Source organism: Mesocricetus auratus, unplaced genomic scaffold, assembly GCF_017639785.1.
Source record: "Mesocricetus auratus isolate SY011 unplaced genomic scaffold, BCM_Maur_2.0 Super-Scaffold_100021, whole genome shotgun sequence".
NCBI lineage: Eukaryota > Metazoa > Chordata > Mammalia > Rodentia > Cricetidae > Mesocricetus > Mesocricetus auratus.
Window position 1 is genome coordinate 9,300,376 of NW_024429202.1, and position 24,093 is coordinate 9,324,468.

At 44.7% G+C, this 24,093-nt stretch overlaps 1 protein-coding gene across 7 annotated transcripts in view; it reads left to right on the top strand.

The window, feature by feature from the left end:
- The window catches only part of Runx2 (RUNX family transcription factor 2), a 305,556-nt gene that overhangs the window by 68,885 nt on the left and 212,578 nt on the right, over nt 1-24,093 (top strand). For 6 of the 7 annotated variants that reach the window (XM_040729630.1, XM_040729627.1, XM_040729628.1 and 3 more), the window contains exons 3-5: nt 6,418-6,788; nt 16,113-16,269; nt 23,285-23,389. In XM_040729630.1, the coding sequence (XP_040585564.1) occupies nt 6,418-6,788; nt 16,113-16,269; nt 23,285-23,389 (633 nt within the window). Of the gene's footprint in view, nt 1-5,650; nt 6,789-16,112; nt 16,270-23,284; nt 23,390-24,093 lie in introns of those variants that run through there. The other variant, XM_005072314.4, reaches the window with a different exon arrangement.

Consider the following 24,093-nt stretch of genomic DNA (forward strand, 5'->3'; position numbering starts at 1 on the left):
TTTAATTTTAGGGGTTCTCAGATGTTTCATCACAAAAACCTCATAAACTTTTATATAGAACATTCCACTGTTGATCACCGCTACTGCCATAGACTACCAGCCAACACCTAAAAACCAGAGGGCTTATTAAAAAAATAACTTTATTTCTCTGAATTCTGGGGAAATGACTAATTTTTAGAATATTGGTCTTCAGGTAACTAGGATATTATTTAGGAAGTTGGGATTTTAGTCAAAACAAGCGTCAGTCCCAGTTAAGGGCATGCCAATTACATAGGAACTCCATAAAGGCAGTTCAGAGGATCATATGGCCAGCATCACACTTTTTACGACAGCACTGTACTCTTATGAGTGCCTGAAAATGACCCATGGGAATGTTAACTAGCACAACAAGGAAAGGTTTATGATGCTAAGCCCTCCGCTACAAACATTTCATCTCTTTTTACAGCCATGCAAATTGTTATAGGTCCACTGACAACAGGGAAAATTTACTGAGCTTAAAACAGATCAGACAGCATTTAACTGTCTAAAAATTAGAATGGAAAAATATGTCAGAAGGCCTTGGGATCACGTGAGTTCTTAACTAACAGTCTTGAAAGTGAACACATATAGACCATGTGAACACATGGTATACCAGAAAGCTCTTGGTGTGTTCGTTGTGGAACCATGAATGAAACATAAGTAATAAACCTATCAAAATATTGCCTTGCTGGAGAGGTGGCACAGTGGTTAAAATGCTGGCCTGGGCTGGAAGCTCAGCAGTTAAGGGCACTGACTGCTCTTCAGAGGACATGGGTTTGATTCCACCAAGCATGCACGTGGTGGATCACAACTATTTATAACTCCAGTTGCCAGGGAGACCCAACATCCTCTTCAATCTTCTGAGGGTACCAGACACTCAAATGTTGCACAGACATGTATACAGACAAAACACGCATACATACAAAATGAATAAATACAAATTTTAAAAAGTTCTTGTCATGCAAGAGAGGGGATTAAAGTTCAGATTCCCAGAACACATGGAAATGTTGGCTGTTTTGCCAGCCTCCAATGCCAGCTCCTCAATGTCAGCCTCAGAAACAAAGCCTGGGGATCCCCAGATCAAATTTGTTTGAGAGCAACCCAGGATGGTTCCCCAGTATCCATGTAGAGTCTCTGTATGCAAATCCACTCACATGTGCCACACAGTGGGTGTGCCCACGAGTATGCAAACATGCAAACATGCTTACACATTCACATGAACACCACAGCCTGTAGGTCAGTGCAAAAAGGCCAGATTTATCCCATGGGCTCCGGCATGATAACTGTTGGTTTGGTGGTAGCGTTGGTTCTCCAGGCTAACCTCATACAGTCAAACTCCAAAGAAAAGTTTCCATAGAGCTTTCTGCTTATAAACTCCTCCCCCTCACACACACCCCTTCAGAGAGTTTAGGATTTTCCATTGGCTATCCTACTTTATTAACTGGTTCACTGAAAGGTATTTTAAGGTTTTACAGGGACTTTCTCCTCTTTTCATCATGAAAAGAGAAAAAGTATACAAAATAATGCAGGTGGGGTTAGGATGAAGCCTGAATTCTGTTCCTGGTTTGGGAATTCAGTTCTCCCTGCCCTCTCCTTCCATGCCCCCCTCCAAAAAAAAAAAAAAGGCAAAGCAAGAAAGAAGACTGTGTTAACATCACACTTTCTTTGGAAAGTTAGAATTGCCAGGTATGGTTATGTAACAGTTGCATTAAACATTAAAGGGCATGACGGCAGGGGAAGGCTGTGCTTGTGTCTTTCAGAGTAGGTAAATCTTCAGGGGGAAAAATGTATTTTTAGCACTGTAACATATAGCTGAAAAGAATATTTCTGAAGAGGGATCCAGTGGGTGATCTGCTTAGAGTGGTGTGTGTGTGTGTGTGTGTGTGTGTGAGTGTGTAAGTGTGTGTGAGTGTGTGAGTGTGTGTGTGAGTGTGTGTGTGAGTGTGTGTGAGTGTGTGTGTGTGAGAGTGTGTGAGTGTGTGTGTGTGAGTGTGTGTGTGAGTGTGTGTGAGTGTGCGTGTGCGTGTGTGTGAGTGTGTGTGAGTGTGTGTGTGAGTGTGTGTGAGTGTGTGAGTGTGTGTGTGAGTGTGCGTGTGTGTGTGAGTGTGAGTGTGTGAGTGTGTGAGTGTGTGTGAGTGTGTGTGAGTGTGTGAGTGTGTGTGTGAGTGTGTGAGTGTGTGTGAGTGTGTGTGAGTGTGTGTGTGTGTGTGTGTGTGTGTGTTATGTGCCGGCTCTCACTGGTCTGGACGCCCTTGTAGGCTAGGCTGTCTAGGCAGCAAGTCCCAGGGATTGATTGCTCTGTCTGGCCTACCCAGCACCAGATTTCAAACACACCATCTGACTCTGCTTCTTTGGGAGGGGGCTAGGTGTGGGGTTCAGGACCTCATGCCCCATGCAGTAAGCACTTTACCGAATGAACTGTGTTCTCAGCCTTTGCTTGGAACATTTTCCTGTAGAAGAAAAATCCAAGCCGTGGAGTAAGATCAAGATTTGCACAGCAGCAAAGACGCCTAAGCAGAAGGCTCTTCATCTCCCTATGTACTTACTATTAGGGGAGTCTGGGTGAAGTGGCCTTGGAACTGTGTCCTACTTGAAGTTTAGTGCTCAGAGCCAAGGCCTTGCCAGCTCCAGGCTCCATCAGTTCCAGCCAAGAGTGTGAGCGCTCAGGGGGAGTGTGTTTTTGAAAGGGGACCGAAGTCCTCGGTGCCAGATACCTGAGCCGTTGTTAGCGCATTCAGTGGAAAATTTCATTTCCACATTATAAATAACTGTAGGATATTTTAAGGGATCCAAGACTGGGAACTTCCAAGAGCTGCTTACATTAGTTCTACTGGAATGTTTAATGGCGAGAGGATACCCAGGAAGGCTATAAAGCTGAATTACCGGATACAATTAATTCAAATAAATAATCTCGCCATTGATTAAATTGTCCTTAAAATCCCCAACCATTGAGGCCTGCTTGTTTCATTATCCATCAAGTTCCCTCCCTCCCCCCCCCCCCCGCCCCTGGCACCTCCAATGGTAACTAAACAGCAAGAGTAGGAAAGAAAAAGTCCCCAAGATAGGAGGATTTCTTAGATTCAAAGGAGCCTAGAATTTCTTGTTGAAAAGCCCCCCTCTGAGAGTTCCTATTTGAAATATTGACTGCTTCTCAGTGTCTGTCAGTTTCTGGAAGTTCCTTGTAGGTTTCCTGGGAGGAGGAGGACATAATATCATCTCCCAATGACTTTCTATCTGTGACTTCAGAATAAATCCATTTCCCGTGACTCCTCCCCTCTTTTGTAGTCCCCAGACACTTACAAAGAGGAGTATGGAAAACAAGCCATCTCCATCAGATGTGCCCCCCTAGAAAACTGGACCACTAAAGGCAGGAGGGGCAAGCATGTAATTGTCATGATGTCAGTGTGTGAGAGTTTAAGTGAGTGTGTAAAGAAGGTGGGTGTTGGTTGGGTGCAATCTCTCAGATGGGGAAGGGAGCCTGGCTTCCTTAACGGGGCTGGCATTTGTTGATGGGGAGACTATAGCGCACAGGCAGCGCCTCTGTGTTCAGGGTTAGAGCTCTCCCCTGTGATCAAAAAGGTTACTAAACGTGGAACCTTTAGGAGGCAGTTCAGCAACCCGCTGCGCCTATAATGCCTCGAGGTAAATGGCTTCAGTGGTCCTGAAGCGGAGCGCTAGGGACATGGAGGCCACCAACTGAGAGGAACAGGGTGGGGAGTAGGTGTTTCAGTTGGTGGCGCCGAATTGCTTTTCTGTAGCTTGGAGGAGACGCAGGCGCAGGCGGCAGCAGAAGACGGAGATTGAGAGGCAGGCTTGGGGAGGTGGCTCAAGTCTGTGGGAGGAATGGGGGGGGGGGGGATTCGGAAAGAGCAAAGAGACTAGGAAAGACCGACAAGGCGGGAATAGTGTAAGTGGAGCCAGCAGACAGGAGAGGCAGACATAATGACACAAAGAGGGAGGGCACGGTAGTGTCCCCCAGTTTCACCCCTACGCCTGCGAGAGGGCACACAGTCACTCGCATACCTGTCCACTCCTCAGACCCCAGCATACTCTTAGGCAAGGAAACTCGAGTCTCTAAGTCACCTGAGCACAGAGATCCTTGCTTATCTAGTGCTCGCCTGGCTCTTGAGTCCCGCATAGGTGCAAACAACCTCTTTTCCCTGGCCCTGTGGGTCCACGGGGCCGGCCAGGGAGTGGCAGCTGCGCTTTAAAAGCCCATAGGAAGGGTCTTGACACGTCTCTTGCAGAACTTGGGAGGCATTTGCACCAGCAATAAAAGCTCCAATTAATGACTATGCGAAGAGCTTTAACCAAGACAGGAGACCGGAGGTAGGGTACCCAGCTGGTCCTCTACCTCAGTCCTTCAAGGGAGCAAGAGGGGGAGGACTCCAATTTTTTATTGATTGCACGAAGTCGCGAACGTGTCAACTACCCTGTTAGGAATCATCGGGGCTTTGGCAAATGATTATATTTGTAAGTTTTAAACAATCGGTTAAATAAGACATACAGAACATCACGCGAGAGTGAAATGGCCCGACCCGATGTTGCTGCGCCTAGTTCTGGGGGTGTAGCAGCCTCCAACGGATTTCCCGGCTTCTGTGGGCGCTGCACATTGTTTGATTTGTTTTTGAAGGCTCAGAAATTGAGGCTGGTCGAAGACACCCACGTGCTTCTTTCTGTCTCCCATCAGCTTAATGATCGCCTTAGCTTGAGTCGTGTCTATAGAAACCACAAAAACCTAATCATTAGAAATCCCAGCCTCCAAAAACCACATTTTAGGTAAAAACTGCCGCTTTTTTTCCCGCACTCCTTCATCTCTCGACCACAAACTTTTGGGGATTCCAAAATCGCCTTAAAAAACATGCCAGGAAACAAATACATAAATAATCACTGAAGCATTTTTATTTTTATTTTTAACCCCCCGGGGGGGGGAGTGGTGAGAAGAACCTCAAGACACTAGACTTAGTCTGAGCCGAAGACTAGGCTTAATAAAAGATTGAAAATTTACGGATAACCGCTGTTTACTTATTTTTTTGCCCCTCTCAGTAAGCGTTTTTGCAATTTATTACTTATTTTAGTTACCACGCTGTCATTTTTTTCAGTTCTTAAAAAAAAAAAGCAATTCATCCTTATTCTCCAGGAATGACAGGAATGAATATATAAGAAAAAAGTGTCCAGGCACTTTTGAGTTTCTAGAACCATTTTGACAAGCCCTCCTGTCACCCATTTTTTTTTTGGTGTCACCTAAGGGGGGGAACAACCCTGAATCCTGTAAAAACTTGCCCCCCCAAGCTGGGGTAGGGTGGGGTGGAGTGGTGGGGGAGGGTGAAGTGTCCAGACGTCAACGAGGGGACTCGAGAATTTACTTTCCTCCTCTTTTGAAGTTACAACGAAAAATAACGACAGCAAGATCAACCTGAGGCTCTTCGGCTTCTCAGTTCCAGCGTGGTCAGATCGAGAAGGGGTTTCTGGTTCTGGGGGTGCGGGGGAAGCCGAAGGAGCCGTCACCGATGCCCTAGGCGGGGACCGCCTCCCTCCAGCTTCAGCAGCCGAGCGCAGCGTGCGGGCGCTTCTCGCGGCCGGCGGGCGGCGGCAGCGGCTGCGATCCGCAGGCTCCAGATCTGTCTCCCCGAGATCTGCTGCCCCCCCCCACTTACCTCCCTGCACCTTGAAGCGCGAGGAGGCCAGGAGCACTTTGCAAAGAGCAGGAGGGACGTGGCTGCGAGGAGGCGGCGAGTGAGGGGGCGAGAGGAGAAGCGGGGAGAGGAAGGAGAGGCGGGAGGACTCGGAGCGCGCAGCCGGCGTGGGGAGCGCGCAGCGGCCTCGGAGGAGAAGGAGGAGGCGCGGGCAGGCGGAGGCGCCAGAAGTTGGGCAGCCGCGCTCGGCTTGGCGGTGGTGGCGGGCAACGCGGGGCTCCAAGGACCGCCGCCGAGATGGATTGCTGAACCTGCCAGGCTCCACTACCGAACTGAAACAGGGAGGGGGGCGCCAGTGCACCCAGGACGCTGTGCCTCAAGCCCCCCCCCCCCCCGACTGCAAGCTGCTAACTTCAAGTCCCTTGCCTCGGCTAGGCCAAACACGCCCCCGCTCCCCTCGCGCAGCTGCCACCGCCGCCCGGGCTCCCGAGCCTCCGGGCGGAGATCTGTGCCTCCGAGTGTCCCCACCCGCCAACCCGACTGTGCCTAGTCGCCGGCCGCCGGCCCCCATTCAGACTCCGCCCGGCAGTCGGCTTCCTCGAACTTGATTTCTCACCTCCTGAGACCCGTCACCTCCATCCTCTTTCCCCCTGTCTCGCCTCCACCCCCTCAATTTCCTCCTCCTCGCCCCCCATTTCCACCCTCCTCCCCCTCCCCCGGCCACTTCGCTAACTTGTGGCTGTTGTGATGCGTATTCCCGTAGATCCGAGCACCAGCCGGCGCTTCAGCCCCCCCTCCAGCAGCCTGCAGCCCGGCAAGATGAGCGACGTGAGCCCGGTGGTGGCTGCGCAGCAGCAGCAGCAGCAGCAACAGCAGCAGCAGCAACAGCAGCAGCAGCAGCAGCAACAGCAGCAGCAGCAGCAGGAGGCGGCGGCTGCGGCAGCGGCGGCGGCGGCGGCGGCAGCGGCAGCAGCGGCAGTGCCCCGGTTGAGGCCGCCGCACGACAACCGCACCATGGTGGAGATCATCGCCGACCACCCGGCCGAACTGGTCCGCACCGACAGCCCCAACTTCCTGTGCTCCGTGCTGCCGTCGCACTGGCGTTGCAACAAGACCCTGCCTGTGGCCTTCAAGGTAAGGGACTGGCCACCCCTCGCCCCCCGGCCGGGCTCTGTGGAACCTGCCTGCAGTGGTCTCGGTGCCCATGGGTGTCCTCCAAGACTCCAGTCTTGGCCCAGACTCAGGACCAACGAAGCATGGTCTACACAGCCCGCCGCGGGTCACCGTGCGAGCGAGCAGATCCCTTTCTCACCTGTGCCCACTCGCATCCCAGCCTAGGTTCCCTTACATGCTCACCCCTCGTGTCTCCCAACCACTGTTCTCACCCATTCCCCTGCCAGAGCCCCTTGGCCTCAGGCACCCCGAGGTGCCCACTTTGAGCCTCCAGCGGCTAGCTCCACCCCGCCCCCTTCCCGGGTGGCGCGGGTCCCCGCACTGCTCCCCGGAGTCCGGGCCTTCTCTCCAGGATTCCGTGCTCTCCTTCACGCCTCCCCAATAGCCGCAGGCCGCTACTCCAGGCTAGGCGTCCCCTTCCCGGATTGGGTGCCACTTGGCAGTCCCCACAGCTCCCAGGCTTCGGCTGGGTGCCCGCGGGATGCCGGCGTCGGAGGATGCTTGCGCCTGGGACGGGATGTGGTGTCAACCCTGGCAAGAGGGTTGAGGGTGCTCAGCAAACTTGGGGATGTGGGGCAGCGGGGACAGACTGGGACATTGGAGCCCTCCTTGGCGAGGCTCCGGTTCCCGTTACTGGGAGGAATGCCGGGTCGCCGGGGTCCTCGCTTTTATCGAAGCCTGACAGCTGCGGGGTCCAGGGCGCTAGATCCCCGAGTGCCGGGCTGAGCGGCTGGGAAGGGGGTCGGGGCTTAGGCTGCCTCCTCCCGCCTCGCTCCGCCTGGGAGGAAGAGGGAAACTAGAGGAGCAACTTTGGCTGGTCAGAATGGAAACGGAGGTGAAAATTCGTAGATTCGCTTTATTGCCTTGAAAGAGCTGGAACCCCGAGAAGTCCCTTCTGCTTGGGAAAGGCGGTGGGTGTCTCCCGCCGGCGGCCTGGGCGCCAAGGTGCGCCCCTGTGGCCTCCTCCGCTGGAGTCCGTTAGCTTGCCAGTACCGGTAGCGGTGGGAGTCATGGGCAGCCTCCAGCAGGTTGAAGGAGTTTGGGTCCCCAGCCTCTATGTTGTAGCCTGGGGCTCCCGGGAGCCATCCAGGAAGGTGGCGTTGGCGTGGAGCACCCCCACACCAACTGTGCTGTTTCTGCCTGTCCATTCTACTGGTCTAGATGCTAGGGATGGAGGGGGGTGAGCCAGCCAGGTAGATGAGTCCAAAGACACCTCCAGCTCTAGTGGGTGGGCCTGGGACCTACCATCCGTGGAGAGCAGGTTAGGTATGATCTTGAAAGAAAGAAAGGTGGGGGGGAGAAATAAGGGGGAATTGTGCCAGTTCCTTCATCCAAAACTCTGGTGCCAAACTCCCACGGGCCCCTCGCATTTCCCAGTTGTTGATCACCGGTACCCCACGCACCAATTCAGATTCCATGTGTGGGTGGGGTGGCAGAAGGAGCCCAGGTCAACTGGAGCAGTTAGGTGTCTATCTCTTAGGTCTTCTATCTGAACAGGAATCTGAATGGGCTCTTATTGAAGAGGTGTGTGTTGCTTTCTATCGAAAGTTTCATTTTGTAGTTGAATCAAGTAGAGCTCCTTAAACACACACGGGTGCACACACACATACACACACACACCTCACATTTCTCCTTTTTAGTGTAAGGACATAACACATTTCTCCTTTTTGAGAACATCCATTTTGTAGATTAATGTTTTTGTTGTAATGTGAAAAGGTCAGATATAGGTGAAATTGTAGAAAATGATATTTCCATATGAGAGGTATTTTTTTACAGTGTTTGTTAGCCAAGGGCCCAGCATTTTCTAAGCAGTCTTTGTGAGGGTAGACATTATTTTTAACAACAACAACAACAAAAAAAAACCAAAAACCCCAAAACAAGCAAAAATCTTTTTTCAAACCTAAATGAAAGTACAGGAATCACAAATAACTAGCTACTTTGTCTATGCAAGGCTATGCCTTGAAGTTTAAAGATTTAACTTTATTAATTCACTGTCTGGTGTTGTATGCACCTTCTGGTGTGAGTAGACTTAGGGTACAACTGTCTTGAACTGTTCATTTTAAATGTTGAATTGATATTGAACACAAGCATTCTGCAAGGAAAGAATTGGGGTACAGAAATGGATTGCAATTCAATTTGAACTTGTCTTGGATTTCAGACCTCGATTTTCTGACGAGTTTCTAAAACTCTTTGGAAATGAATTTCTTTGTTGCTAAGCATTCTAATTACAGAGTGCATTTTTCTTATTTTAACTGGCAAACAGACCATTGATAACATAGGGCATATTGCAATATTTAAATTTGTAATAAACTGAATTAACCTAGGGCTTGACTCAGTGTTCTGCCCACATTCAAAAAGTGGGTGAGAGTTGAGGCTCACTCCTAACATTTTTGTCCCTCTGCTTTAAAAAAGAATGGATATTTGGAGGTTCAAAATTTGACAGCAACTTTTATGATTTTCATCTCAATGATATAATAGCAGCCTCTAAAAATAACTTGCATTGGGAATAAATGCATGAGCACAACAGACTTCTTAAACCCTCTCAACATAATGAAATACATCTGCGGTGAAGAAATAATATGAAGAAGTCCCCGTTTCAAAAGTGGTGACAGCAATTTGGCTATCATATCCAGAGCTAAGTGCAAATGAATTATAGTATTGGTAAAAACCAGACAGGTAAATGCCCTTAAAACACGCCCCCCCCACCGCCCAACTCCTGACTGAGAGAACACAATTGTTGAGAAATCTACTGTCCCAATTAATACAATATTTATTGAGCCCATACTTTACGTTTGTGACACAAAGTTGACGGCAGTCAACTAGAAATGAATTCAGTAAACTGTTTTGCTATCTGATAACTTAAATAGTGCTTCAACATGATATTGACAATGGATTATATTAAAAAGTACAGAATCTATTGGTATTGTTCACGTAATATAATTTGAGGAATTTTTTAAAAAAATGTCCTTATTTAATTTACATCCAACATGTAAAACAAAACAAAACAAAACAGCTAGTGGTCTTCATGCAAAGTTAATTGTCACCATCGTACTTTTACAAAATTTCTGTAGTTTTGAAATAGCCAGTCCTCCCAGGTGTCAAGGAAATGGAGATAAATATTTTTAACATTTCTTTCGGGTGTATCTCACTAAAACCCTAAAATAGTTTTAGGCCTCCTATTTGAGGATGCTAGGCCCTTTCTGTCACAGATGATTTTAGTGACAGGACAAAGCAATTTGCAAATTCAGCACAGGAGCTGCCGGTTTGTCTGGTAGACAGAGTGGCTGGAATGGGTCAACCCGGCATCCAGTAGCACCCTTTGAGTTAGGGGCCTGTCAGCATCTCCAATGTGAAGCCTGCTGCTCATAACTAAGCTGCCTTAAATAGTTTCAAGCTGAAACACTATGTTGACATCCAGATGGATATCTTAAAACTCGAGGTAGCATAGGCCCATATTACTGTTTTAAGTTAGAGAACATGAGACCATCTATATTCACTGATACCGCTTCTTTCTAGTCATGTTATAGAAGGATGCATATTTAAACATAATGATCAAGTGCACATAACTAATGTTCTAATTTTTAATAACATCTTCCAGTGGTAATGAAAAGAGTTTCCAAATGATGGTGCAATTTCTATTTGAGACTGATTTGTTGACGGCATTGGCCATTTTTCTTTCTTTAAAAAGCAAGTTTGCAACTTATATATACTTGGTGTTATCGAGTTATGTCTTTCTTAAGCATTTAATCATTAGATTTTGTCTGTATCTTTAAAAAATCTAATTGTAGCTTAATAAGGGATGATATCATTGAGCTTGTCAAATCTTTACTAAACCTAATACAAACTGTCAATCATAGTACATCAGGTTGTATGAAGACAGGACACATTTTTTTTGTAAAAAAATTCATTTAAAGGTAAATATTGTGGTACTGAACATACATATGTATATATAAAATTTATTCTAACTTACTAATATGTATTTATATTTAACTTACTAGTAAGTTAGAATGAATTTTAGATAGAACATACATACTTTCTTAGAGTTTGGGAAACTTATATTTGAGTAAAGGTATGGTAGGCATCCTTCTTTGTATTTTCTCCTTTGGCATCATTGCATGTGTATTTTCAGAGTTCTAGAATATTCACTGTTAGATGATCTAAGCCATTGTGATTCATGGCACAGGGATTGCAAACCAGTTTTTGTTGGACATATATTTAAATTTGTGAGATGATATATCGTATTTATTTTTCTTTTAGAATTCAATTTTTTAAATGAGTTGAGGATGCCTTCATGGATTAAGTTCTAAAGCCTCACTGTAGTATTTATTGAAATATTTTTATAGTTTAAAAAGGATAGTTTTCTTTTGTTTTCATTTCTTCCAATTATTGAGTTGCCCTGCTCTTCATTACAAAGGAAGATATGATCAGATTCTATCTCGGAAATAATTATATTTCATTTTACTACATGTGCAATATGCCGAAATAATGTTAACCTGTCAGGGTAATTGATTAGCTTAGACTAAACTGCTGTCCATGGAAATGTCATGGGCAATTTTTAACTCCCAGTATGGTGAGACCACAGAACTAGGGGGCTAAGTTAAGTTCCCTATCACTCCTCGTTCAGCGTGAGACACAGATTTAGTCAGAGTGGGTCTCAGACAAAATTTCAACATCACTAGAGTGAAATACTCCTTAACTTCATTTTGAACCAGCTGCATGTTGTGTGGCTTAGATGCTGGTTACAGTGGAGTGCGCTAAATGAAGGAATTTTTTTTCTCAATTCTGGAATGCTAGAACAGAAAGTGACTTCTCTCTTTCTCATGCTTTTCTTGACTTTGTAATTGTTATATTTTAAGAACACCTAGAAATGTAATTATTATGATTTCATCACACTTTGTTCTGTGCAGAACAGTACTTCATATTGGATAGCACAGGAAAAATACTCAGTTAATGCCTCTGGCTCACCGGTTAAAGAGTGTTTCTTTTTTTTTTTTAATTGTTCTTTTTACCCCTTAAAATGTTTTTTCATGACTTGGGTTTGGTTCAGATGAAACGTGTAAAAATTGCTTCATTCTTTGGTTTTCTTTTAGATAAACATGGTTGAGAAAATTCAAAGGAAACTTTTAAACTTCAGACATCTACTTAAAAAGTCTCAAACATGTAATTATACTTCTGAATGATATAAAGTTAAGTACAGAACTCCCCCTCCCAAGACATGTGCTGTCCCCTTCTCAGAACAAACATTGGTCAATCTGGTCTGGTAGAATGAATGGCAGAAAATACACTGTATTTTAGCCATTGGACTGGAGTCTAGCCTTAACAGAAAGATTGTGACTGTGTTGGCATGTTCGCCAGGTCCAGTTTTAAGCCTCATATAAGGTACACGTGGCTTGTGATTATCCATATGTTTTTCTAAATATGATATGTAGAGCATACCTATATTTAATACAAGCATTATTACTCTGCTTTAGTAAAGTGAACTTACATATTTCACTTCTGGGAATCTTTTCTTTCAAATTTTCCCTTATTGAGCCAATTTTTGTTCTCTTCTAACTTAAAAAAAGTCCATTATACTAAAAATATGTAGTAACATAATGATGTTCGAAGCTCCTGAAAACCTTTAAATTAAGGCAGATTTCTTTATTTTTATTATTATTATTTTCTGAATCAACTGCATGGTTGGAGTGAAACAGGCAAGGGGTCATCCTTTCCCTTTCAACAAAACTGCAGCACATTTGAGGCCATGAAGTGAAGAATCACATATTCAGTGGCACTCTTAAAGAACGTTTGCCACTAAAAACCTGTATTTAGCAGGTAGCAGTCATGGAAACTGTCACTGTCCTTATCATACTAAAGACAAGATCACTATAGTGGCACTCTGTGCTTATGAGGCATCTTCTTCATTTCACAGCATCAAAAAATTATTTTCACTTTATATTGGAAGACCATGGTTGTCAGAGAGGAAATGATTGGTATAAGGGTCATAGTAGGTATGTAGGAAAAGCAGAGGAAAAAAGTGGTCTCTTGCTTTTTAGTGCATATAGTCTCTTCTAAAATAGTGTACTTTTCTTTCACCTTTATTAATATTTATTTTGAGATAGAAAGGCAGGCAGCAGGTGTTAAGATACAATCTGCTGACTGTACAAAATGTCTTAATATTCAGATGAATACTGGCAGACATAGTCAATTATTTCTGTGTTTTCAAATGTGCAGTTTTGGCTTCGGGGAAACACTTCACCTTTAGGAGCACAGCACTTGTTTTAGTAACTCCCCTGGCCCCACCCGAGTTGCTAGACCAAGGTGACAGAGAGGAAGTCTTGTTCTCAAGGGATTTGCTTTTGACCCCCGCAGACTTCTCGAGTTGAGAACGACTGTGTACTCCAGGCAATACCAGTCTGCACCAAGGACCCTGAGGGATGCTGACTCATCCTACAACCGGGTCTCTCAGCATTTTGCTGGTAGCCCGCAAGCAAGCTGTTGGCTGCTGAGAACAGTGCTTTTTATGGAACTCTTTCATTTGCTTGTTTCACAGACACACACAGACACACACACATGCACACACGTGTGCACGCGCGCACACGAGTGCACACATTTCTATGTGAGGCTACTGAGTGCCATGGCATGTGTGCGGTGGTCAGAGGACATCCTGAGACATTGGTCCTTGTCTCCTATGTTGTTTGAGTCAGCCTCTTCACTGTTTGCTGCTGTGTACCAGGTTAAATGACTCATAAGTTTCTGCTCACCCCATCTCCCAGTAAGGGTGCTGGTGTTACAAATGTCAGTCCTGCATCTTTTTGTGCCTGGCCTTTACGTGGGCTCCGAGGAGTTGAAATCAGCCCCCATGCTTGCACAGAAAGCACTTTGCCCACTGAGACATCTTTTTGGCTTCTATTTAAAAAAAATACTCATCAAACACTGGGAATGTGAGTTCTACAGTTTAAACTTTTTGATTTTGAACTCAGCAAAGTACAAAACTAAAGAAACTGAGGGGCAACCTAAGAGTCAAGCAAAAGTGCCAAAAGTCTTGGCAAGGTTTTATTGGACTGTTTTCCTGTATGGGAGAGAGGCTATAACGGGGCGGGGGTCACAGACAGGAGCAATTCAGTCCTAAGATATAGTACCTGTTTATCACTGGACAAGAAATACACTCTAAGGAGGATACAAACCCAATATGTTCCGGATCATCTATATTTGTTGTATGGGATTTTTGACAAATGAGAGCAAAGCAGCGGAAGCCGGAAAAGACCAAGCAGGGGCTCGCTAGAGAGACAATTATACAGGGGCGCCTTGTCAGAACAGCCATTGCGGCTGGAGCCCGGGCCAAGTTACCACAAGAGAGGGCAGCGGGCTGCGCAGAGGATTCTGGGGGTTACTGGAGAGGGAGGGGCTGCCACCGAGGAGCAGGGTCTTGGTGGTGGACTGAGAGCCGAATGCTTTTGTATGTGACAGGGAAGGTTCCCCCCATGGCCAGCATTGTCTCACCAAGGTTCCATGCTAACCCGAGATACTCAGCAAGCCTAGGATGAAGTGATTCTGACCGCGTGCTGTCCTGTATCTTACCTGCTGAGCCATCTTTCTGTTTAAAACAAAATACCCGTCACACACCTCCTAAAACGCCTCGGAGCCAGGCTACCCTGTATCTTGCCTGCACGGATGAGCTTCAGACTAACTGTTGAAGACAATGGGGGCAAATGTGGCATTCCAACACAGGAGGCGAAATAAAATGGGGCTGTGGGTGTGGGTGTGTGCTTACTTATGTGCCGGTGCAATGCATGTGTGTGCATTTGGAGGTCAGAGGTCAACACTAGGTGTCATTCTTTTGGAGCTTTTTTATTTTTTATTCTTGGATTTTGTTCTGTGGTTCCGTGGTGGGTCCTAGAACTTGCTGTTTGGGGTGGGATGGCTGATCTGCCCTAACCTTCCTTTTTTTTTTTCTTTTCTTTTCTGCATCCCTAGAGCTGGGATGACAAGCATATGCAACAACACCCGGCTTTTTATGTTTCCTCTAGTGATCAAATTCTGGGCCAAAGCACTTTCCCAACCGAGGCATCTCCCCAGCCCAGGGTATATATATATCTTGATTGTGCTACTCGTTTGTTGTGGTCATTTTCTGCCTTGTGTGGCCTTTATTCTGTACCCAGACTTCATTCATCTGATAGCTTTGACTGTCTATCTCCCTGGGACCCACAGCAGAGAAGGCATGCGTGTATTCACAGTGTCATTAAAAGATGACCATGTAGCCCTATGTAAGGAGATGAATTGTAAGACATCCGCCGCCCACCTGCTCTGTATCCAGGAGCTAGGAGTTTCACCTGAATAGTCCTTTTCCGTAGACCTAATCAGGAACTCTGTGTATGAGTGTGTGCATGCGCACTCACGCTCACACGGGCGCATGTGCTGTCAGAGTGCATATGGAGGCCAGAGGTTGACACTGGCGTTATCTTCCTCAATGGCTCTCCACCTGGTTTTTAAATTATGTTTATGTATGCCTGTGTGCACACTCATGCATGCATGAGCGTTTGGAGGTCAGAGGACAACTGGCCGGCACTTTCTCTCTTACCTTGTAGGTCCCAGGAATGGAACGCAAGTGAAACTTGGTAGAAAGTGTTTAATCCGGGGAGCCATCTCTTTCCTCCCCCAGCTCAGGTTTTGGGACAGGACCTCTCAGGGAGCCTGCAGCTTGCAAATTAGGCTAAGATGGCTGGCTGGCAAGCCCCCTAAGATGGCCCGTTCCAGCAGTGATTGCGCACACAACTTGCCTTCCCCCAACTTTTCTCATGGGTGCTGAGGATCTGAATTCGAGTCGTCATGCTTCCAAAGCAACCACTTTACTCACCAAGCTGTCTCTGGAACCTCTAACAGCTCCTCTGTTTTTAGCTTAAGACCTGACTTGGGACCACACCTCGGGGCTCTGGGGGCTGTAGACAGTTGACACCTTAATATGTGTGGTACAATCTGCAGATGGGGCATCAGCTTTCTTTCTGAACTGTAATTCCTGCAGACAGTCTAGCATGGGGATTTAATAAAAATGTGCATACATTCTGTGAAGAACTGTATACTAAATAAAGGAAAATTTAGCTTGCTTTCAAATTGGGTGGACCCTGAAACATGAGTGTGTCTGAAGTGGTGTCACAACCCGAATACAGGTGCTTCCCTTCTGGTCTGGCATCACTGGACCACAGCCCTGGGGCCTGATAAGACATCATTTAACAGTGAGCATGTGTTCTCAGTCCTTAAGCGTTTCTGATGTGCCACTGTTCCTTCTGTATTTCCTGTTTTATGTAGGTGGTAGCCCTCGGAGAAGTACCAGATGGGACTGTGGTTACTGTCATGGCAGGGAATGACGAGAATTATTCAGCTGAGCTCCGGAATGCCTCTGCTGTTATGAAGAACCAAGTAGCAAGGTTCAACGATCTGAGATTCGTGGGCCGGAGTGGACGAGGTAGGTCTCTGGTTTTTAATACTTATCATGGATGCAATTAGGCTCTCTGATGCAATGTGGACTTGTCTGCATGCGACTCAGCATCTTTTTACTGAAACAGAACCACCAAGGGGTTGTTTAAATAAATCCAGATGCCCTTAAGTGTTTTCCTGAGTATTTAGGCCTTTTTCATTTGTTTTATGATATTGAAGAGTCAAACCATGTTTTCAGAAGAACTTGCTCCTAATTTCATGGGGGGTTAGTGGGTACAGTAGGGAAAAGAATGTTTGGGGCATCGCATTCTGAATTATGAGGAGTCACATGACTTCACTAGACTGAAAGGCAGCGGGGAAAGGAAGGTGATTGCATTGGAAACATTTCCGACAGTATCAGCTTTACTCTGAGTTGAAATGGGGACAGCTAGAGCACTGTCTTCCCTTGGCGATGCCACTTCTGAATGATTTCAATTAGTCTTATAATAAGAATCTTTTAAAATCACTGTTTGTTCGCTTTTTTTGTTTTTGTTTTGATATGGTCTTACTATGGCTGTCCTAGAACTTGCTGTGTAGATCAGGCTGGCTTCAAACTCAGAGATCTGCCTGACTTATCTTCTAGAGTGCTGGATTAAAGGTCGCCAAGCCTGGTGTTTGAATAAATGAATTACTTATGTTAGAACGAGTATAAAGTCAAAATCACCTAGACAACTGATCAGGATTTCAGTGGCTCCACAGTGTTTCCGGTCTTCAGTTATCTGAACCCACATTAAGATATTAGGAACAGTTAGTAGAGTGATAAAACAGGAAGTAAGCCTTTTAAGGATTTCACCCCTGCTTCGGAAGTGGAATTCTTTTTTGATGGAGTCTCTGAGGAAATCAATATTTTGTTTTTTTATTTACTTATTCTCCAGAGAGACTGCTACTGGTTATTCACCTATCGGAAGTATTATGTCCATTCAGTTTACTGACTCTAATACTTCCATTTTAAGTATTACACTAAGAAGAGAAAAAAAAAGTGGGAGCATTTTAAAACTGAGGTGAAGTGAAACCATGAACCCTGTGTGCCTATTCACTGCAGCCAGGTTTGAATCAGGAAATGAGAAACACCCATTCTAAACCATGTCTAATAATTACTCTCTAGTTTGGGGTCATATGTCAAATTATTACCATTGTAAAAACTTGATAAGGGAAATTTAAGCAAGACTGTTTCCGATGAGTAGTTTTAGTTACTTTCTAGGAATGGGGCCAAGAAGCTGTACTTTTTAACTTAAGGAAAAAAATAAAAAAAGAATGCATGCTAACGAGATGCTGTCACTGAAAGGTTTGAAAGAAAATGAGGTGCAGAGCCTCTGAGAGGACCACACTAAAGGATTTGTGTCTGTAACAGGCTCTGTGCTCCTTCATTAGAAGGACCAGAAGGCATAGCTTCTCTTTAGTGACTGATCAGGGTTGGGGTGTGTGTGTGTGTGTGTGTGTGTGTGTGTGTGTGTGTGTGTACAGTCATTCATTCATTCTTTCATGTACTCTCTTTATGTTTTCATTTGTTTCTTAGTTACTGTTGCAGAGTCACAATAGAGTTAAGTTTCTCCCTTTTCTTCCTGAAAACAAGAAGTAAACATAATAAAGTACCTGTATGCTCTAACTGCAAACATGATGATGTTCCTGGATCTTCTAAATTGCATCTTTCTTCTTATATTACAGTGACCAGAGTAGTGAATTTTAATATTTAAACGATGGGCTGCTACTCTTCATTTTATTTTACAGATTCAAACTTGTGTTTTCATTTATTGCACTTTTGGGTTATATAGATGGTAAATCACCCTTTTTTCTGATCAATTTGACTAGAAACTATGGCAGAGTGATAGTGTACTTTGTAAACCCTCAACATATTTATTTAAGAAACTTCAAAAGGAAACAAAGGGTGTGCGCTGTTTTACTATATTGGCTTTCTGAGTTTTGGCTGGTTTCCCAAATAGCAATTTTTATATTAAAAAAAAAGACAGACTTAACTGCTTGCAGACTTTTCACGCATGGAAGATGAAGGAAGCCTCTTTTGATGAAGTGTAATTATGTCCAAACAGAGCTGACCCCCTCCCCCTATATTTCTTATGATCTTAACTGAAGAAAGTAGGATTTTTCCTTTGAAGCAGCTGGGACGTGGTGGAGGATCTGAAGTGCTCCAGTCTGCTGCCAGAGGCAGGATGGAGAAATTGGTCCAGACTTGTCTTCAAGACTTGGGGTTGAGGGGGGGAGGGAGTGGGTGGAGAGAGAAAAAGAGAGAGAAATTGATTTATCACTAATAATAGATTTTATATTGCTATGTTACTTTGAATGAGAGGAAGCAATCCGATTAAGCTAAAATGGAGAGAGAGAAAAGCCAGAGAGACAGCTCTCGACGAAAATGAGTCAGGTTTTCAGTGGCAGGAAACCCTTATGCCTGACCTGCTTTTTACAAGGCTGTCCCCAGCTTCCTCTTTGACTGTCACACATCTTCATCTCTGTTGCTAAGTCCTCGCTGCATGCTTTGTGCGATGATGATGGATCTTTCTCTTGAAACTTCACAAAATGTGTCGTCGATGGCGTTTGAAAGAAAAGAGAACCAAAACAAAACAAAAGCCAAGTTCCACAAATATCCTGTTTCTTTTAACCTTTTCACTTGTGGAAACATAGACTCTCTAAAATTGAAAACTGGGCCTTAGATTTTTCAATGTTTCCATTCTCTATTGCTTCCTAGATCATTGCAGGACTCAGCACTCAAAAATGCCAGAGATAAAGTTCAGCATCTGAGAGACTTGCATGAAGTTATGTTTTTAATTGTCTCTTCCTCTTTCTCCTTACATTTTACACAAAAGTGTTTAAACTGACTTTGACCATTCCCCCCTCCTCCTCCTGCTCCTCCTCCTTCTCTTCCTCTTCCTTGTCCTCCTTCTTCGGTGTGCTTCCTCTCTTTGGACATCAAGCATGCTGCTTTTAATTTACAAGCCTTTTAAAGCATTTACAATGCACAGAGCGTGGTGTTTTGTCATTGTGGGACACAATCCTGTTTATAGCCTGGCTCTTCCGGCAGCCTCTAAGGCTAGGTTGGAATTGTCTTTCAGTGACAGTCCCCCTGTGTGTCTAAGAAATGGTATGACCTTGGGCAGTGTCACAGGACTAGTTCCTAGATGAAACTGTGGATGACATTAATTAGCTCTGCCTAAGTAGGATTCGAATTCTGTGTGTCAGGCCGTTATGAATATGTTTGTACGTGTGTGTGCTTGGTACCTGTGCCTGTGGAGGTCAGAGATTTCTCAGACAGCTTGTTCAGTCTCTTTCTCTTTGTCCAGACATGGTCTCTCAGGCAGCTCACTGTGCCAGCTAGATCATCTGTTCTATATTCCCCATGGTCCTCTTGGGCTTTGCCCTCCAGTGCTGGGGTTACAGGCACACATTGCCATGCCTGGCTTTTGTTTTGTTTGTTTGTTTTTTTAACATGGGTGCTGAGAATCTGAATTCAGGCCTTTTTTATTCACTGAGTCACCTTCCCAGCCCAAGTAAGATTTGTGATAAATAGCTCCACTAGTCTTGTATTAGTGGATCACCTGTAGATGGAACCTTTCTGCTACAGCCCTTGGGGCCACTGTTAGGAATGTAATCTTGCGTCCTGGAGAGATGGCTCTATAGTGTGAGTTTGATTTCTATTGCCCACATGCCATTCACAACTGTCTGTCACTCTAGTTCTAGGGGGAGCCAATACCCTCTTTTAACCAACAATGGCATCAGGCATGCACGTGGTGGACAGACATACCTATGGGCAAAACACCCATGCACGTAAAATTATGTAAAAAGTTGTAACCCTGGATCCATGTACCACTGATCGCTTTAGAAAGTGGAATTTGGAAAACTTTTTGTTTTAAGTTAAGGAAATCACAAATGCCCGCATAAATGTTTGACTCAGGAAATGCATTATTATAAGATGAACTAATTAGTGAGTCAGGTCAGAGTTTCTGGAAGTTTCTTCCACACTGCAAACAGGGGCCAATCAGACGCACAAAGAGCATTTTCTGCCTTTGCTTTTATCATAAAGGCTCAGTTTGAGCCTTGGGAGTCGATTCTGGAAGATGACAACTTCTCCTGCAACCCTACCTCTTTCTAAAGGAGGTTTGGCTGTCTCCTTTTTTAAGAGTTTATTTATTTACTTTTTCACTAGTGTTTTTTTTCCAGATTTGTTTTTCTTTTGTGTGTGTGAGCGTTTTGCCTGCGTGTGTCTGTGTACCATGTGCATGCCCGGTGCCTGAGGAAGTGGTGAGCCTCCATGTGATCTTAACCACTGGGCCAACTCTCCAGCCCTGGTGAAGTTTTCAAAAGGGAGGACTAGCTCATCTCTGGCTATTTTGATGCTCTGGGCTTGAAGGGTGGATTCCATATCAGGCTCTGTTTGTAGCTGAAGTGTGTTTCTCTGACTTTGAAAGGAGCAAAGATGACTCTTTCTCCAAGCAGGCTGTAAAGCTTCAAAATAGAAACACCCCCCAAACCAGTCATGATATGTTCACAGACTCTTTTTTTTTTTTTTTTTTTTTTTTTTTTGGTTTTTACGAGACAGGGTTTCTCTGTATTGTTTTCGAGGCTATCAGTCCAGCCCAGCCTCGAACTCACAGAGATCCGCCTGCCTCTGCCTCCCGAGTGCTGGGATTAAAGGCGTGTGCCACCACCGCCCGGCTCACAGACACTTTCAATGGCAGGTCATGTAGAGACACTACGAAAAAGCAAACCACAGGCATTCTTGATGTGTTAACGTTAGCACCAGGGATGCTGTCTTCTAGCCATGGCCACTATTGGAAATATAACTCTGAGTCTGTGGACCACTGATCTCACCCAGAATGCTGTATTTAAAATGTCTTAATGCAAATTAACTTCGAATCTAGAGACCCAGCCATTGTTTTGAGTTTTTAATCTGGGCCTCCTACTCAACTTTTTGATCTTCATTTCTGTTGACTTTGAGTTTTCTGGGACTGGTTTAGATTCCTGACAGTCTTATTCTTCTGGCCAGTGTTAATGTTTACAATAAATCCTCTGTTCTGTACTGAATTAAAGTACTTAATTCCATGTACTATCTTGTATGTAGTAAATGTGATATGATGCATCAGTAATGCTTAAAATTAGACAATTTCATCCATTACATTAATCCATTTATACTTACTATTTCCTGGGTGCAGGGAGCTAATTGGGACACACCTAGACGTAAGTTACCTGTGTCTTTTTTACATGCTATGGTAAAATGGGAAAAACCTCTTTTATTCCCCCTTCCTTCATCCCTTTTACCTCCCCCTCCCTTTCCTCTGTTCTTTCTCCCTCTATTCCTTCCCTCCCTCCTCCTCCTCTGTCCCCTTCTTTCCTTTTCTTTTTTCTTTTCTGTTTGGGGGAATTGAACTTACACATGCTACCTATCTCTATCTCCCAGTTATATCTCTACCCTAGAGTATTTATTTTAAGGTCACAAAGGTTTGAGTTTACTTCTTGATTTTCCTTGCTTATTAATTGCATGACCTTGGGTAAATTACTGAGCTTCTCTGGGCTAAGGTTTCCTCATTTGTGAGTTGGGGTGATGATTCTAACTGAGGATGGTTCAATTAGATAATGTGGTTGATGTGGCTGGAACTTAATGAGTTTCTAATCAATATGTCTTAATTCTATGCCTTCCCACATTCCTGCCTTGTCTTTCCCTCTTAACCCCCTTAGCTATGGAAAAGCAGTCAAGAGTCATAAGACTATCCACACACAGTAACAAATGATGTGTTTCTTAACCAGATTTTAGGAACTTACATGGTCTGGTTTGAAAAGAAAAGCCATTCAGTAGACTTGACAGCCAAAGACCTGTTCTCCATTAAGCCTGGCGTATAACCTGTTCCATATTAAGCTATGAAAAGATTGCATTAAACTTCACATTGCTACATATTGTCTAAGATTTGTGTTTTGATTTAGTACTCCCAGCTTTCAGTAGAAGGGGGGAAAATCTGACCAAAAAAACAAAGCAAAACAAAAGGAGCTTTTTATCTGCTGCAGGGGCAGACGCCGAGCATTCTGGCTCAGCCTGCTGATGTTTTATTGAGTCACTGTTTCACGCCCACCTTTTCCTGTGTTGTAACAGTTTGCAGTTTTGACTATCTGACATGACTAACCATTGCAAATCTAACTGATTACAACTGTCAGTGAGCCTGTAGAACAGAGACCAGTATCTTCTGGAGAAAGCAGACATTCAGATCTGTTACCACACTCTTCCCTGCCCCCACGCCACAATTCATCACTTTTAGCTCATCAGTTTGAAGCATCAGAAGGAATATATCACTGCAGAAAAACTCTTCCAAAAAATAAAGCTTCATGTTTGTGTCCAGAGGTGTATGCCTGTTTAGAGAAAAAAAGAAGTTACTGTATCGAGTTCCTTCAAGACTTAGCTCTGAGATGTATGTTAGGGGAGGCCGGAGAAAACTGCCCCCTGATAAACTCATATACCAAGGGTGCATTAAGGCAGGGACAGGAGACATGGGCTCCCGTTGAAATGATTCCCACAGGGCTTCCCTCTTTCTTCTTAAGGCGGCTCACTTAAGCAGAGGCAAGGCTAAGGCCCTGTGATGTAAACAGCATCACCAGTAAAAATTTGCTATTGTTTTCTCAAGGGTTAGGATCCTAAATAAAGACTTCCAAAATTTTCAGCCCTCACACAGGGTTGTGTTCCTGATGCTGAAGAAAGGTGGAAAAACAGAGGTGCTTCCCCACTCTTCAGGGGACCCCAGGGCTTTGTTCTCACTTCTCAGGAGACGATTGGGGTAGGGATGGGGGCGTTGCTGGAGGCTTCTTGCACAGAACCTCAGGAAAGACTGGGATCTTAACCAGGAGCAAGCTCAGAAGTGTTCCCAAGTGGGTTTCTGGCATAGAGGAAGGGTTCCTGATTGGTTGGTCCCTCAGAGATACTTCAGTGACATTTGGATGTCTATATACATTGCTGTGGGGTCACCAATGCCGCCCATTTACAGTCACCGTGCTTTCCCTTCTTCTATCTGCAGGCAAGAGTTTCACCTTGACCATAACAGTCTTCACAAATCCTCCCCAAGTGGCCACTTATCACAGAGCTATTAAAGTGACAGTGGATGGCCCCCGGGAGCCGAGAAGTAAGTACTCGCCTTTTTTTTTATTTTTATTGAAAATGCTAAGAGAGTTTGTGGAGACCCTGTAAAGAATTTATTCCGAAGGAGTCAGTACCACTGTCACTGTATAATATATATATATATATATATATATATATATGTATATATATATATATATATTTTAGGGAAGGACTGTTAATAGAACTTTACAGTTAGTAGAAAAGAAAATTACAGCTAAGCCTTTCTCACAGAATTTCTTAAGGCTTTGTTAACTTTGGGGAACAAGCGGACAGCTACTCATCATGGTTACTTTTAGCTAAGAAACTCTGCTTATCCATCATCCTGCCGGGTGGGCAGGGCCAAAGGGACCCAGGAGGCTGTGGAAGCAAATTACAAACTTTAAAATCTTAAACTTAGTCAAAAAGCATTTGTGTGTGTTTCCCATGGCCCAAGAATGCATTTTAGCTCACCCACTCAGTTCCTTTTGTAAAGAGCACAGGGCTTAATTACAAAGATTTTATTTGCAAATGATAACTTGCTTCATTGTTACAACACTGTTGTATGGTCATTTTCTACTAAGTGTTATAGATAGTTCCTTTTAACAGAGAGGCACTAAATAGGCTAAGTTCACATTGGTTTCCTTGCCTATCCAGTAGTCAGCTGAAGGTAGTGTACTTACTCTGTCTGGGCCAATATTGATTCTCTTCCTGAATCTGCGGCAGATCTGA